This window comes from Rattus norvegicus, chromosome 19 (assembly GCF_021556685.1).
Source record: "Rattus norvegicus strain SHRSP/BbbUtx chromosome 19, alternate assembly SHRSP_T2T, whole genome shotgun sequence".
In the NCBI taxonomy this organism is placed as follows: domain Eukaryota; kingdom Metazoa; phylum Chordata; class Mammalia; order Rodentia; family Muridae; genus Rattus; species Rattus norvegicus.
Window position 1 is genome coordinate 50,013,887 of NC_141552.1, and position 15,331 is coordinate 50,029,217.

Below are 15,331 nucleotides of genomic sequence, written 5' to 3' on the forward strand. Positions count from 1 at the left end.
CCTTCAGAAGTCCTCTTATTATTTTTTAATGTGTTTAGATATTTTTGCCTCCATGCATGCCTTTGTACCACGTAAATAAGCAGGGCTAACAAAGGCCACAAGGAGGGCATTTTTAAATCTGTGGAACTGGAGTTCCAAGACAGTTGTGAGCTGTCACAGTCAAACTTAGGTCCTCTGGAAGAGTGGTCAGTGCTCTTAACCACTGAGCCACCTCTCCAGTCCCCCTCAAAAGTCTTAAAGAAAGTTTAAAAAAAAAAAGTGACAGCCTTCAAGAGACAAGTATTCATCACCTTGAGTTCTCCTGGAGGCAGTCAGGGAAGCAAGGGTGAAGGTTTTGATGATGATGGGACTTTTCTTGAACATAATCTTTCCCATTTTGGCCCTGGATCCTTGACATGTGAATATAAATAGTAGGTGGCTGATTTCCTAGATTTTAAAGCTCGTCCTAGATAACTGGGCTTTATGCAAATAAAACACGTGTGTATTTGAAGCCAAAACCTGTGCTTCCTAAATACAGTGGGGAACTCTTGCATTTGTGTTTTCCAGACTATAGTATAGCGCTGGGGACATAGTTCAACAGTATAGCCATTGCCTAGAAGGAGGTGCCATGTTCAAATCAGAGTATCAGAAAGCCAGACTGCATCATGGTCATCATTTACGTATTAGTGCGTGTGTTTGATGTGTGTGTGTATGACCCCAGTTAAGGTGTGGAGAGGTCAGAGGAAACTTTTGGGAGTCAGTTTTTTCTATCTACCGTGGCCTCCAAGGGTCAACATTAGGCTGTCCGGCTTCTATAGCAAGCGCTGTAAAGCGGTGGACCATCTCACTGATCATGGGCAGTATTCAGCAGGAATAGGCTATAATTTCCTATGACATACAGACTGTGTTATTTTTGGAACGTATTCTAAGATATTTAAAATACTAATCAATACCCATTTCGTGTGTTAGATGCAACGTACAATGTGGCTTCTTAGCTGTGGGTTGGATTTTTTGTTGTTTCTTTTTTTTTTTTTTTTTTTTTTTTTTTTTGGTTCTTTTTTTCGGAGCTGGGGACCGAACCCAGGGCCTTGCGCTTCCTAGGCAAGCGCTCTACCACTGAGCTAAATCCCCAACCCCTTGTTGTTTCTTGAGGCAAAGTCTCACTATATAACTTAGGCTGGACTTGAACTCAGAGCTGCCTCTGCCTCCTGACTGCTGTGATTGCAGGCACGCACCACACCACACCCGGCCCTCCTTACTGTAGATTTTAATCAAAACATTGCTGTATAGATTCTGCAATAGAAGACATGAATTTCCATCCCGTTCTTAAAAGATGTCATACATTAGACATGTGGAAACATTTATCATTTTGAACATAACAGTGTATGATGCTCAATTATGAAATGGGGTAAATTGTCATTTCACTAGATAATGTGTCTGACTTGTTAGGAGTGAGCTTTTCGGGCTGGAGAGATGGCTCAGAGGTTAAGAGTACTGGTTGCTCTTCCAGAGGTCTTGAGTTCAATTCCCAGCAACCACATGGTGGCTCACAACCACCTGAAATGGGATCTGATCCCCTCTTCTGGTGTCTGAAGACAGCTACAGTGTACTCATAAAATAAATCTTTTTAAGAAGAAAAAAAAAAAAAAAGGAGTGAGCTTTTCCAATTCCTCTTCCTGCCTCCCAGCCTGTGGAAGTAACCTCATGGGATTGATCCTGTATCTCAAGTCTGATAGAGAGAGAAGCAAAGCAAAGGCCCCAGTGCTAGGCCAGTGCCCAGGTCACTTCTGCAAAAAACGTACCATTGTTGAAGTTGTTCTGATTCTGTATCTCATCATTGTAATAGGCAAAACTAGATGGTGGAAGACAGCAGTGGAGGCCTGTTCTCATGGCTGTGACTGAGAAGGATTTGCTACTTTATGACTGTATGCCGTGGACAAGAGATGCCTGGGCATCGCCGTGTCATAGCTACCCTCTTGTTGCCACAAGGTAAGACATAAAAAGAAGATAATACTCTATGAAGAGTCACAGTGAATGTTGCTGTCTTTAATGCCTAAAATAGCATTGATGAAGCTCGTGTAGACAATGGTTTTCCCAACTTACTGGTCATTTTCTAGCTTCTAACTCTTAGCAGGATAAATTGTTTCAGTTACTTGAGGGGTGTGGTGTGTCTGTGTGTGGTGTGTGTGTGTCTGTGTGTGGTGTGTGTGTGTATGTATGTGGTGTGTGTGTGTATGTATGTGGTGTGTGTGTGTGGTGTGTCTGTGTGTGGTGTGTGTGTATGTATGTGGTGTGTGTGGTGTGTGTGTGTGTGTCTGTGTGTGGTGTGTGTGTGTATGTATGTGGTGTCTGTGTCTGTCTGTGTGTGTCTGTGTGGTGTGTGTGTATGTATGTGGTGTGTGTGTGTCTGTGTCTGTGTGTGGTGTGTCTGTGTGTGGTGTGTGTGTGTATGTATGTGGTGTGTGTGTGTGTGTGTGTCTGTGTGTGGTGTGCCTGTGTGTGGTGTGTGTGTGTATGTATGTGGTGTGTGTGTGTGTGTGGTGTGTGTGTGTGGTGTGTGTGTGTGTGTGTGCGCGAGCGCATGCTTTTTAAACTATTGAAAGCTTGCTTAGTCATGGAGATAATAAGGGTTTTGGGGTTTTGGGGGTGGTTTTGTTTTGTTTTTATTATTGACTGTGACTAAAACCACAGAAATTGCAGCAGCCTTTTGAGTAAGTGGTGCAGTCATCCAAACCAGAATGTGGTACAGTGCACAAGCACCCACCTTTAGTCAGAATGTCTCTGCAGTGAAGGAGCACATGGATAAACATGGCTTCGTCCTGAAGCCACAGAGTGCTGCCCACATCCCGTGTGCAGGGAGTGGGAGGGGAGCAATTGGGAAATGTAGGTTTGGATGTCCTAAGAGACAGCAGCCACAACTAGAAGCACCTAACTAGAAGTTAGGTCTGCTTGCTGTTGGTGTGACTGAAGCCCCAGGAGCTGTGCTTTTGGGAGTCAATCAGAAGCTTCTCTCAGCGCAGTAAACCAGAATCTCCACTGAGCGTGAAGCTGCCATTTGCCCCCGACAGAAGAACAAGTGGATGATAATCTGGTGACTTCATTAAAGGGGGTGAGGACCACTCAGAAAAAGCACCTGGTACTGAGAGAGAGAAGGGATGGAACCATCTCCTGGGCCCCGTAGAGAGAGCTGCATGTTTCCTGTTTTGAATGAAAGAATAATTTTTATGACAGGCTTTCGCTGGGTAGCCCTAGCTGACCTAAAACTCATGTGTGGCCTGGCTAGCCATGAACACACAGAGAGCTACCTGCCTCTGCCCGCCAGGTACTGGGAGTACAGGTGTATTCTCTGCGGTGCAGCACGTGTCATTCTTTTCATGGAAATTGAGTTTAAAATTGTCACATGGCTTTCCTGGAGTTTCTCTCATTCAGAGCTAAGACGGCACATTCACCTTAATTCCTCCCTCCCTGGAGGGTAGAAGCATCTTACAGAAGACAGAGTTTAAGCATTGGTTTCCATGCCATCACTGACATCAAAACTAAGGCATCATCTTAGAATGCCCCACTGTGCTCGATTACGGTGTCCTCATCAAGTCTGAGCTTGGGTGGTGATGGCGCACACCTTTAACCTCAGCACCCAGGAGGCGGAGGCAGGTGGATCCCTGAGTACAAGGCCAGCTTGGTCTACAGAGTGAGTTCCAGGACAGCCAGGGGTACACAGAAGAAATTCTGTCACAAAAATTAAAAAAACAAAAAACAAAAAACCCAAAAAGCCCAAAGCTGAGCTTTTCACCGCCTGCCAGCCTAGTGGAATCAGTGACCTCCAGGTTCAGGAAAAACAAAAAATAACGGGAAGAATGATTGAGGAAGACACAGAAATGACCAAGCCTCCACATGCATGAGTGCACACAAGCACAAATGCATACACACGTTCTTTACAGTGAGTAGACAGGGAAAATAGCAGAAACACATAGATCATGATTATCTGCAAAACTATAAATCCTAATAGATTAAGAATTAACTATAGGGTTGGGGATTTAGCTCAGTGGTAGAGCGCTTGCCTAGGAAGCGCAAGGCCCTGGGTTTGATCCCCAGCTCCGAAAAAAAGAACCAAAAAAAAAAAAAAAAAAAAAAAAGAATTAACTATGCTTCAAACTTCAAGGTCAAGTAATGTGGATTGGTGTAAATTAACAGGAGCTGCAGTTTATGTGGGATTACATATTTAGACTCTTAGAAATCAAATCTCTGTGTGTATTTTCTCTCAGTGCACGACTTTCTTTTGGCCAGTGAGGAATTAAGTAATGCCTGGACATGTCGAAGGAAATTTTTATTTTAGATATTTACTAAGATCAAAGCTAGGCTACAACATGGGTAAAAGACATTGATGTCATAGGTGCTAAGTGTGGATTTTGTAGTCTTTTCCTATAAGCTGTCTTTGACTGGGAGACATGGCTACTGAACATGTGGACAGTTGAGCAGTGTTGTGAGACTAATATGGCCCAAATGCTAAAGCTCATCTTTGCATGCGCTCATGTGGCCCCCCACAAAAGTGGGTGTGGGCACATTTGGCAGTGTGTCCTAACCAATGGCTACTCCCCAAATCCAGCAGCTGGTTTGAATTAGATCCCCTCTGCCAAATATTTCAAAGTCAAATCTAGGAGGAAAATACTCCCCTAGACTTGATATTTTGTAATGTCTGATGTGGGATTAGCAATCAAACTGCACGTGGTACTTTCCTCTGTAATTCCTATTACTCGGATCATGTGTAGAATAAACTTAAGACTTAACTCTTTCTGGGCTAGCTCATGTTTGCCTGGCATGTAAGTTCTGCAGGAATCAGTTTTGTAACAAGGTTCTCAGAGGTTAACTCCATTGGCAAGTCTGTAAATTCAAATGTTATCTCCCAGTAATAGTACTAAAATGTTACTTGTGGTTTTCAAGGCGCTGACAGTTGCCCTGAAGGTAAGCAGTTAAAATGCTGATACCTTCACATGCTTCTGGGCAATTGGTAACGATGTCACATGCACAGAACACAACTGTGTGGGTCATCACTGTGTTTCCCCAAATGGACTTTGGGTGTGGGAAGCCAGTTTAAGTTTTTTTACTGACGTAGTAAGAGCTCAGTTTGGGGGCAGAGAGGGTGCTCAGTTGGTGAGAGTGCTTGTCTTTTTTTTTTTTTTTTTTTTTTTTTTTTTTTTTTGTTCTTTTTTTTCGGAGCTGGGGACCGAACCCAGGGCCTTGCGCTTCCTAGGTAAGCGCTCTACCACTGAGCTAAATCCCCAGCCCCGAGAGTGCTTGTCTTGAGCTCTGTTCCCAGCACCCAGATAGAAAACCTGGAGTCCCAGTGCTATAGAAGGATGAGACAGGAGGATTGCTAGGACTTTCTGGTCATAACCTAGCTCCAGATTCAGTAGCAGATCCTGCCTCAAGGAAATAAGGTCATTGAACACCTGATGTCTCTCCACGTAAGTTCAGGTACACACACACACACACACACACACACACACACACACGCATGCACGTGCACACATACACTCATAACACAAACTTTCAGCTTCATTTACTTGTCTTTTTAAAATTCTACATGATGAAATAGGAATTATTAAGCTGAGAAAACACTGTTCTTCATTCTGAAGTATGGTCAGATGAGCCATACTGCTAGGAAAAGGACTAAGGACTCCTGAGTGTTGCTGAGTCCTGAGCTGAGCTCCAGCTGATCCACATGAACTTCATTGTCCCCTTGGAAGAGGCCACCATGCTCAGGTACCTGTGTCTAAGATCACCAAAGTGATCTGTCACATAAGGAAAATACTGATGCTAATTGTTACCTGTGATAAAATTGTACTTTTCAAAGAAAATTACAATTCCGAATAAGGTTTGGGTGCTACATATAAGGAGAACACGCACGTTTTAGATTTTTTTTTTTTTGTGACGTTCATTTCATTTGACATAAAAACCTCAAAGTCCGTCCTTGTGGTAGTTGATCATAGGATTTCCTCTTCTAGTCCACTGAATGGAATGGGCCACTGTTAGCTTCTGTGTGTGGTGTTTTGTTTTGCTTTGTCTTGTCTTAGGCTGGCCTAAAATTTAGTAGTTTTTCTGTAGATGAATGTTGTGCCTCCAAGTATGTGTCATGTGCGTGCCTGGTGCTGTGGAGGGCAAAAGAAGGCATCGCAGACGGTTTTGAACTGCCACACATCACACCCAGGCCCCCTGGAAGAGGAGCAGGTGCTCTTAGCCCAAGTCATCCTTAGCCCCTGGCAGAGAGATTTTTTCTGCATCTCTTTCTGTTGGTAGGTATGTTCTTTATGAAGACAGGAAGTAGTGTCCTGCCTCCTGGGACACCAGGGATTGCTCTGTGGCGTTAAAGGAGATCCATAGCTTGGCTATGAAATGTATTCACCCAAAAGCTGCTGAGGGTAATGATCACCTTAGCTTTCTGTTCTATTTGTGGTCCTAGGTTGGTTCATTCAGGTTCTGGATGTCGGTCGCCTTCCCTTGGATCTGACCTTACCTTTGCTACCAGGACGGGCTCTCGGCAGGGCATTGAGATGCATCTCTTCAGGGTTGAAACGCATCGGGATTTGTCGACCTGGACCAGAATACTTGTCCAGGGCTGCCATGCTGCTGCTGAGCTGATCAAGGAAGTCTCCCTAGGTAGAGATACTTTCGTTTGTTTCACTCTCTCTTCCTTTCTCTTTCTCCCTCCCTTTCTTTCTTACCTCCTTCCTCCTTCCTTCCCTCCCTCCCCCTCCCTCCCTTTCTTTCTTACCTCCTTCCTCCTTCCTCCCCTCCCTCCCCCCTCCCTCCCTCCCTTCCTTCTTTCCTTCCTTCCTACTTGGGTCCCACACAGCCCGGCCTGACCTGGAACTCTTTTTTTTTTTTTTAAGATTTATTCATTTTATTTTATGCATCAGTACACTGTAGCTGTCTCAGACACACCAGAAGAGGGCATCAGATTCCTTTACAGATGGTCGTGAGCCACCATGTGGTTGCTGGGAATTGAACTCAGGGCCTCTGGAAGAGCAGTCAGTGCTTTTAACCGCTGAGCCATCTCTCCAGCCCTGACCTGGAACTCTTGATCCACTTGCCCAGTGCTGCAGTCACAAGTGTGCACACTCATTCCTGGCCCTGACCTTGAATTTCTAACAGTAATTGTTCATTTTTTCAAGCCTTGTCTTTATCAATGAATACACATGACCTTGTGTGTATCTGCCATGAGTGTGCAGGTGCCCCTGGAGACCAGAAGAGGGCAGCCAAAGAAACAGGATTTGCTTTTGCGGGTGCAGGGAATCAAACTGGAATCCTTTAGAAAAGCAAAGAGTGAGCCTTTAAAAGCTAAACCATCTCTCCTGACCTCTAACAGTATTGCTAAGTTTTAAGGTAAAACCATTGTTTTTTTTTTTTTTTTTTTTTTTTTTGGTTCTTTTTTTTCGGAGCTGGGGACCGAACCCAGGGCCTTGCGCTTCCTAGGTAAGCGCTCTACCACTGAGCTAAATCCCCAGCCCCAAAACCATTGTTTTTATATGCCAGTTTTAAGCTGTTAAAATATGGTAGCTGCAGTGGTAGTAGAAGAAAGAAATCTGGTATCTGCCTCACCAGCAGATCTTTCCCATGCCTGCCAGGTAGCGCTAACCTGTGCTTTTTTTCACTGTGCATCATTTTAATCTACATTTAATAGTATAAGAACCCAGGCAGTAAATATTAGATGCACTGACTATGGTTAAGAAGATTTAGTGTCTAAGAGCATCTAGACGCCCTTAAATCAAGCACCTGGCAGTTTGTAGCTGTGAAAATACCGTGTTTAGAATAGGAGTTTCCCTTCAAAAGTTTGAAAATGGTTGTCCAACACTCAGAAGTTGAGTGCCACGTTTCCACCTTGGATGTTCCCTCTAGTGGCTAGTCCCTGCTGGTTGTTTTGTTCCACCGTGTGCCCCCTGGTGGCTAGACACCAGGGAGTTGGTGTTGTTTCACATACAGGTATTCAGTTCCCCTTTCAGTTTCAGGAAACAAGGGTCAGCATGGCTGGGACTTGAATTGCAGGTCTTCTATACAGCCAGTGCCTTAAGCCCTCTCCAGATGACTCATACTCCTGACCAGATTAAATGCCTGAAGGACAGACAGTATCAATCCCCTTCATTCATTAAATCAGCAAATATTTGCTGAGCAGTCTGCTTTTTACCAAGAGCCAGGCTTTATGATAGAGGTAAAGGTAAATAAGTAAGACCTATTTCCTGTCCTCCACCAGAGCTGGGAGAAGAGTTAGAACAGCAGCCTGTTCTCTGTAATGAGTCTGTGGGTGAGACTAACAGAGTGTTTTTTCTTACACCATTGACCAGGAATACTACCCCAGCCTTTCATAATTTGGTGTTTTTATAGGTTTCTGCTTACCAATAAGCATAAATTCCTGACGTTTTTCTCCAGTAATGCAGTAATCACCTTAACTGTCAGGTTCTAGGACCTACTCCAAAGTTGTCCTGTAATGCTCAGAAGAGCCTCAGTCAGTCAGTCAGTCAGTCTCCATCCACCGCACTCCACTCCCGTTTGTGTATGTCTGTGCGTGCGTGTGTGCGTGCGTGTGTGTGTGTCTGTCTGTCTGTCTGTCTCCTGCTCTGCTATATGGTTAGGTCAAAGGACTCTACAGAAACATTAAAACTCCCCAGAACTACAATTTAATAAAATAACTGATCCCAGAGTAGTAGAAGCAGGAAGTAACTCTCCATCCTCCTAACAACCCCAGTCTGATTTCAGGAAACAGAGTAGAGATGGGAACAGGGCTCAGTGGTGCCATGGAGCGGCCTGGGGTTCAGTCTTCAGCCCTACCACAAGAATAAACAAACATTCCATGAAGACCCAGGTTTAATTACCAGAGCCCATGTAGAAGTCCAGCTGTGCTGGCGCGCATGCAAACACACACACACGGTTCTAGTGCCAGGCAGGGCAAGACCAGGATCCCTAGGACTCACTGGCCAGCCAGTCTAATAGGTGAGGGGATTCCTAAGGTTTTTGTTCCGGTCTCTACACACGTGTACACTAACATGCAGACAGGTAGTATGTAACATGATTTACATTCATTTTAGTGTAACACTGACTGACTCCTGGTTTAGTATGTTGCCTTAGTGTGCCTTTCTCATTAGTAATGTCCTGTGATGTGAAAAAGCCAATGTCCCTTCCACTTATGAGTGTAAGACCAGAGCAGTGGAGTGAAAAACAGATTTGTGGGGATGGTGAGTGTCATGGAAGCAAAAGAAAGATGTCAGAGAGGAATGGTGGAACTATCAGCTGGTGTGCACTAGGCTGACGTGAGCAGGGCTTTGTGAAGCCCACCAAAACTAAATTGTTTTTAATTTTTTAGCTAACATAATCGATTTCCTTATATGCACACCACATGGATACAGTACCCATGGAGGCCAGAAGAGGGGTTAGGTCACCTGGAACTGGGGAAACTGTGTTTGTGAGCTGTCCCTGTGGGCCCTGGGATGGAAACAAGAACAGCCAGCTCCTAACTGAGCCGCCTCCCTGCCGTCCATCCTGACATTCTCATGCACACACATCCATGTTCATCTGTCATCACCCTCTCGTCCTGACACAGTCCCTGTCTTAGTCAGCATTACTATTTCTGTGATGAGACATCACGACCAAAAGGAACTTGGGGAAGAAAAGATTTATTTCACTCATAGCTCCACAGAACGGTTTATCACTGAGACCAGTGAAGGCAGGAACTCAAATAGGGCAGGAATCTGGAGGCAGGAGCTGATGCAGAGGCTGTGGAAGATGATTCTTACAGGATTGCTTATCCTGCTTTCTTATAGAGTCCAGGAGTGGCCCCTCCCACAATGGGATGGGCCCTCCCCCATCAATCACTGATTAAGGAAATGCCAGTGATAACAATCAACTCCTGGTCCTTCTCCCTCTGCCTCCCAAGCACTGGGATTATAGACGTGTCCTATCTCATCTTCTGAAACCAAGTACTAGAAACACATGAAGAGGCGTGAATGCAGCCCCAGGGAGGAAGGCTTCTTTTCCAGCCACAGTTCTTTGTTCTGCTGGGCCCTCCGATGCCCTGGGAAGGCTGAGCCCCAGAGCTTGTCTTCTCTTTAGGTTAGCTTTCATGAAACACACAAAGAAAGAATGGGCAAATAGAGGGGCTGGGGATTTAGCTCAGTGGTAGAGCGCTTACCTAGGAAGCGCAAGGCCCTGGGTTCGGTCCCCAGCTCCAAAAAAAAGAACCCAAAAAAAAAAAAAAAAAAAAAAAAGAATGGGCAAATAGAAACAGAAAAAAAAGGGCTGGAGAGATGGCTCAGCGGTTAAGAGCACCTGACTGCTCTTCCAGAGGTCCTGAGTTCAATTCCCAGCAACCACACGGTGGCTCACAACCATCTGTAAAGAGATCCGATGCCCTCTTCTGGTGTATCTGAAGACTGCTACAGTGTACTTATATATAATAAATGAATAAAATCTTAAAAAAAAAAAAAAGAAACAGAAAAAAAAGAAACTGTCTTAGTTAAGGTTATACTGCTGTAAACAGACACCATGACCAAGGCAAGTCTGATAAAGGACAACAGTTAATTGGGACTGGCTTATAGGTTCAGAGGTTCAGGCCATTATCATCAAGGCAAGGACAGCATCCAAGCAGGTATGGTGCAGGCCGAACTGAGAATTCTATGTCTTTATCTCAAGGCTACTAGCAGAATACTGACTTAAGGCCCATGCCCACAGTGACACACCTACTCCAACAGGGCCACACCTTCTAATAGTGCCACTCCCTGGGCCGAGCACATACAAACCATCCCAGTAACCAACCCATAGTGTAATTTGGTTGGATTTAGCAATCTGGAGACATAATCATTGTCCTTGGGAGAGACACAGATGGTGGGATGAGAGGAGCAGGCTATCAGGCTGAGGGTGCTGGGACAGTAAAGCATAGAGGTGCAGACAGTTCTGTCAGGAAGCTGCTGTGGAGAGAAGGGAGCGTTAGAGAGAGTTGAATATATGTTAAGAGATTCATGGTAGCTGAAGGTGGAGTTCTCAAAGGCTGAACATTTGTCAATTATGCATGATGACCTGGCTTCCATCCTCAGTACCACATAGGCCAGACACGGTGGTTGTGACTGTAATTCCAGCACATTCTACTTTCCTTTCTGTTCTGTGATAAAAACCCTGACCACAAGCAACTTTGGGGAAGAAAGGACTTACTTGGCTTAGACTTCCAGGTCACAATCCATCACTGAGAGAGGTCAGCACAGGAGCTCAAGGTGAGAACTGGAACACTGTAGGCTTGCTGGCTTGCTGGCTTGCTGGCCTGCACCCAGGTTCAGGCTCAGCTACTTTTGTGTACAGCCTGGACCCTCCCACACCAGTCATCATTCGTGTCCCTCACAGACATGGTCACAGACCAATCTGATCTGGGTAATCCCTTAATTGAGGCTCCCTCAGAAGCCTCTCGACTGTCAGATTGACAGCTGAAGCTGACTGGGACACAGCATTTGAGATGTGGACATGGGACACCTGAAGTTCAAGGTCATTCTTAGCCACATTGAGACTAAAATAAAATAAGGGGCTAGAGAGATGGCTCAGTGGCTGCTCTTTTAAAAGAGATGGGTTCAGTTCCTAGTACCTACTTGGAGGCTCACAGCTATCTGTTATTTCAGACCCAGAGGATCCATTGTGGTCTTCTAGGCACTAGACCTGCATGTGATACAGACATAAATGCAGACAGAATAACCATCCACATAAAATAAAAATAAATAAAGCAAAAAGTATAAGATAACATAGGACTAGATGGCAGAGTGTGTATGAGAACCGGTGGCAACCTGAATTCCATCCCGTTATCCACTTGGCAAGTGAGGGCACCAACTCCCAAAGTTGGCCTGTAACTTGCACATGCCCGCTGTAGCTTGCATGTGTGTTTGTGCAAGGCACACATACCACAAAATAGATAAACACCCAGTGTCTAGAGGCAAACATTCTTAGTATGACCTCCCCTGCCCCTTTTCAAGGTTGAGGTAGCCAGGAACAAGATTCTGTTTTTCAAAAGTACCTCTTAGGTATGTGTTTGCTTTGCCTTCTTTCCCTCCTCAGGCAACACAGTTCAAATAGAACATGTGGGAAATCTTGGGGCCGGGGAAGGTGGCTCAGTGCTTTCCTACCATATGAGAAGAATCTCACACAAGCCTGGCGTGGGGTTGATGGCTTCGTTTTCCTGGCAGTGACTCACCTGCCTGAATGGCACCTTCCATAGCCAGAACTCTTAAAAACTTGAGCTGTCTTGAACTAGATTAGAACTAACCCTATGGACCCCAGTCCCCTTACTACACCCCGACTTCAGAGATGTTAGTAGGACCATACTGTGTGGGTGCCTTGGTTAGGGGTATGGCTGTTACCCTCCTCCCCCTCAGCCATTCACTGCTTTCACCCATGTTTGCTCCTTGGCCGCTTTCTGATAACTAGTACTCTGTTGTCCGCCGCTCACTTCACGTGGTGCAGAGAAGGACGCCCCCAGTGTTTCATCTGTTTTTCTCCTTCCTGGTTTGCTAAGCATACAGCTTCATTACCTCATCGAATGCTTTGCATATCCGGTGAGAGTATATTGGCTACACATGATGACCTGCTTCAAGAGCCATTCTTGTTGAAATGGGAGCAGAGCTCAGCTCTGGTGTTTAAGTGTTGCTCTGGAGCTCAGGCTTGCCTCAGACTGTTGATTCTCCAGCGAAGTGCTAAGATTACAGGCCTCCGTGCCCATGCCCGGTGGTCAGAGTTCCTGTTCAGTTTAGATGTGTCGTTGGTTGAGCTTTTACAGGTTTATTACATTAGTTCATGAGAGTATCAGAGGACAGAGCTCAGAGGACAACTTATGAGTCTGTCCTCTCCCTTCTATCGTGTGGATTCAGGGATGGAGTAAGCTTGGTAATTAGCACCATTTATCTACTGAGTCATTTTGCAGTCCACTGCCGGCAGAGCTGGAAGGGTTTTGTTTTGTTCTATTTTCTGTGGTACTGAGGATTAAACCCAGGGCCTCCTTCCTGCTCGGTGAGCCTGCTGCACTGGGCTGGTCTGCAGCCCCAGTTGTATTCTGTGATTAGCAGTCACCTCATGACTCTTACTGACCATAAACTTCTAATAGACGTTGTGTCCTTCCCAGATCCCAACCACAGCACACTACAACTCTGGAGGGTATCTCTCCTTTGCTCCTTCCTTCTTGCCCAGGCTCTGTAGGGAAGGCTGGCCTCGGCCTCCCAAGCTGGGGTTGAAGGCATGCGCCACCACCTCCCAGCTAGTCTATCTTTAGGGTTTATCTCAATTCCCATCCTAGAAACCTTTTTCCTGACTTCAGCCTTAGCTCCGTTTTGAGTGTCATTGTGTTTTATAGATTCTATCTCATATGGTTAGAGATTTATAAAGTGTTTGCGAGCAGAAAATACCCCTTTGCCTCCCCCTCACTACATACAGTTGATATCCAGTCGAACGGAGACGGAAGTCAAGGAGAGGTAGGCTTATCCCGCCTCATCTCAGGCAAGATGCTGTCTTGGGCCAAAGTAATTTTAGGGGCTGGAGCCTGGGCTCAGTTGTTCAGAACATGTACCACTCTTGCAAAGGTCTCAAGTTTAATTCCCAGTAGCCATGTTAGGTAACACAACCCACTGTAACTCCAGCTCCAACAACAGCACTCGGGTCTTCCTGGACACTGCACGCACATGCACATACCCCACACAGATCTATGCATATAATTACAAATAATACCAAATGTTCTGACATGTGCCTTTAATCCCCGAGTTCTGGAGGCAGAGACAGGTGGATCCCTGACTGCAGATCAGCCTGGTCTCCATAGTGAGTCCCAGGCCTCCCAAGGCTACACAGGAAGATCTTGTGTCACAAAGAAAACTCTGCCTGGCTCTGTGGCCCATGCTTATACTCCACCACCACTTGGAATAGATAAGCAGGAAGATACCTGATGACATACCAACTTGGGGTGCATTGGACAGTCTCTTAATAAAAATAATAACAGGCCTTTTTAAAATGAATCCACTGCTTCATGAATTTCCATGTCATCCTTGCAGAGAGCATGCTAATCTTTCCTGATTCCTTCCAGTTTTAGTATCTTTGTGTCAAAGCACGTGCAGAATAATAAGTCTTTTTAAATTTTATTTTAGGAAAGTGTAAGCTGCTTGGGCCTCATATTCTCAAGAAAAGGTTGTTTTTTATGTTTGGAACCAGAAGAATCCTTTTCTACTTGATAAGTAAAATAGGATCTTTATTATATATGAGTTTTTCTTGTCTTGACAGGCTGCACCTTAAGTGGCCAAGATGTAAGATTCACTGTCCACTATGAGCACGGGTTCACGATCACCAGAGACAATGGCGGCACCAGCAGCATATTGTACCGCTATCCCTTTGAACGGCTGAAGATGTCTGCTGATGATGGAATCAGAAATCTCTACTTGGATTTTGGTGGTCCTGAGGGAGAACTGGTGAGAATGTGTCTGAAAACCACAAGCATGGCGGCATGAATGTGTCCACTAGCGTCCTGTCTCTCACATGGCTTCTGTTTGCTTGCTTGCTTGCTTGCTTGCTTGCTTGCTTGCTTGATTGCTTTCCTTCATTATGCTGAGTCTTGAAGGCCTCTGTGTGCTGGGCAAGTGCTTTACCACCGAACTGCATCCACCCCCAGCCGGTCACTGCTTTTTACCTCCTGTGTAGGAAGTTATGGCCTAACATTTGATATTCCATTAGCACTTAAAAGTTGTTCATTAGTTTTTTTTTAAAGATTTATTCATTTATTATATATAAGTACACTGTAGCTGTCTTCAGATACACCAGAAGAGCCACCATGTGGTTGCTGGGAATTGAACTCATGACCTCTGGAAGAGCAGTCGGGTGCTCTTAACCGCTGAGCCATCTCTCCAGCCCCCTGTTCATTAGTTTTTAAGTTTTGTCTGAGAACTGGGGAGATAGTAAAGTGTTTGCTCTACATCTATCAGGACCTGAGTTCAATCCCCACCCCCTCCAGAAAAATCTACATTAAAAAAGCTGGATATGTAGCACACATTTGTAATCCCAGCATCGGAAGGCCAGGATGTAGATCCCTGGGCCTTGCAGGCCATCCAGCCTAGCTTTTGTGGCAAGTTCCAGGTCAGTGAGAGACCCAGTCTCAACAGAGAACTTGGAGAGAGCCATAGAGAAGGCTCAGCAAGTAAAGGCCATTGCCACCAAGCCTCATGGTCTGTGATGGATTCTCCAGGAGAGGGCTGACTTCCATAAGCTGTCCTTTGTCTCTCTCACTCACACACACACACACACACACACACACACACACACACACACACACACAAATAAATAATTATAACTCAACCAAGAA

At 45.3% G+C, this 15,331-nt stretch overlaps 1 protein-coding gene and 1 non-coding gene across 4 annotated transcripts in view; one reads left to right on the forward strand and one right to left on the reverse strand.

The window, feature by feature from the left end:
* Sntb2 (syntrophin, beta 2) overlaps positions 1 to 15,331 on the forward strand; it is an 88,164-nt gene that overhangs the window by 68,691 nt on the left and 4,142 nt on the right. For all 3 annotated transcript variants that reach the window (XR_015643478.1, NM_001168674.1, XM_087595170.1), the window contains 3 exons: positions 1,826 to 1,968; positions 6,437 to 6,633; positions 14,260 to 14,444. Coding sequence is in view for 2 of the 3 variants with exons in the window: in NM_001168674.1 (NP_001162145.1) it covers positions 1,826 to 1,968; positions 6,437 to 6,633; positions 14,260 to 14,444 (525 nt within the window). In the remaining variant the exon portion in view is untranslated. The remainder of the gene's footprint in view (positions 1 to 1,825; positions 1,969 to 6,436; positions 6,634 to 14,259; positions 14,445 to 15,331) is intronic.
* On the reverse strand, positions 13,991 to 14,092 carry LOC120098669 (U6 spliceosomal RNA). Its single transcript, XR_015644506.1, has one exon. It is a non-coding gene; the product is annotated as a U6 spliceosomal RNA (small nuclear RNA).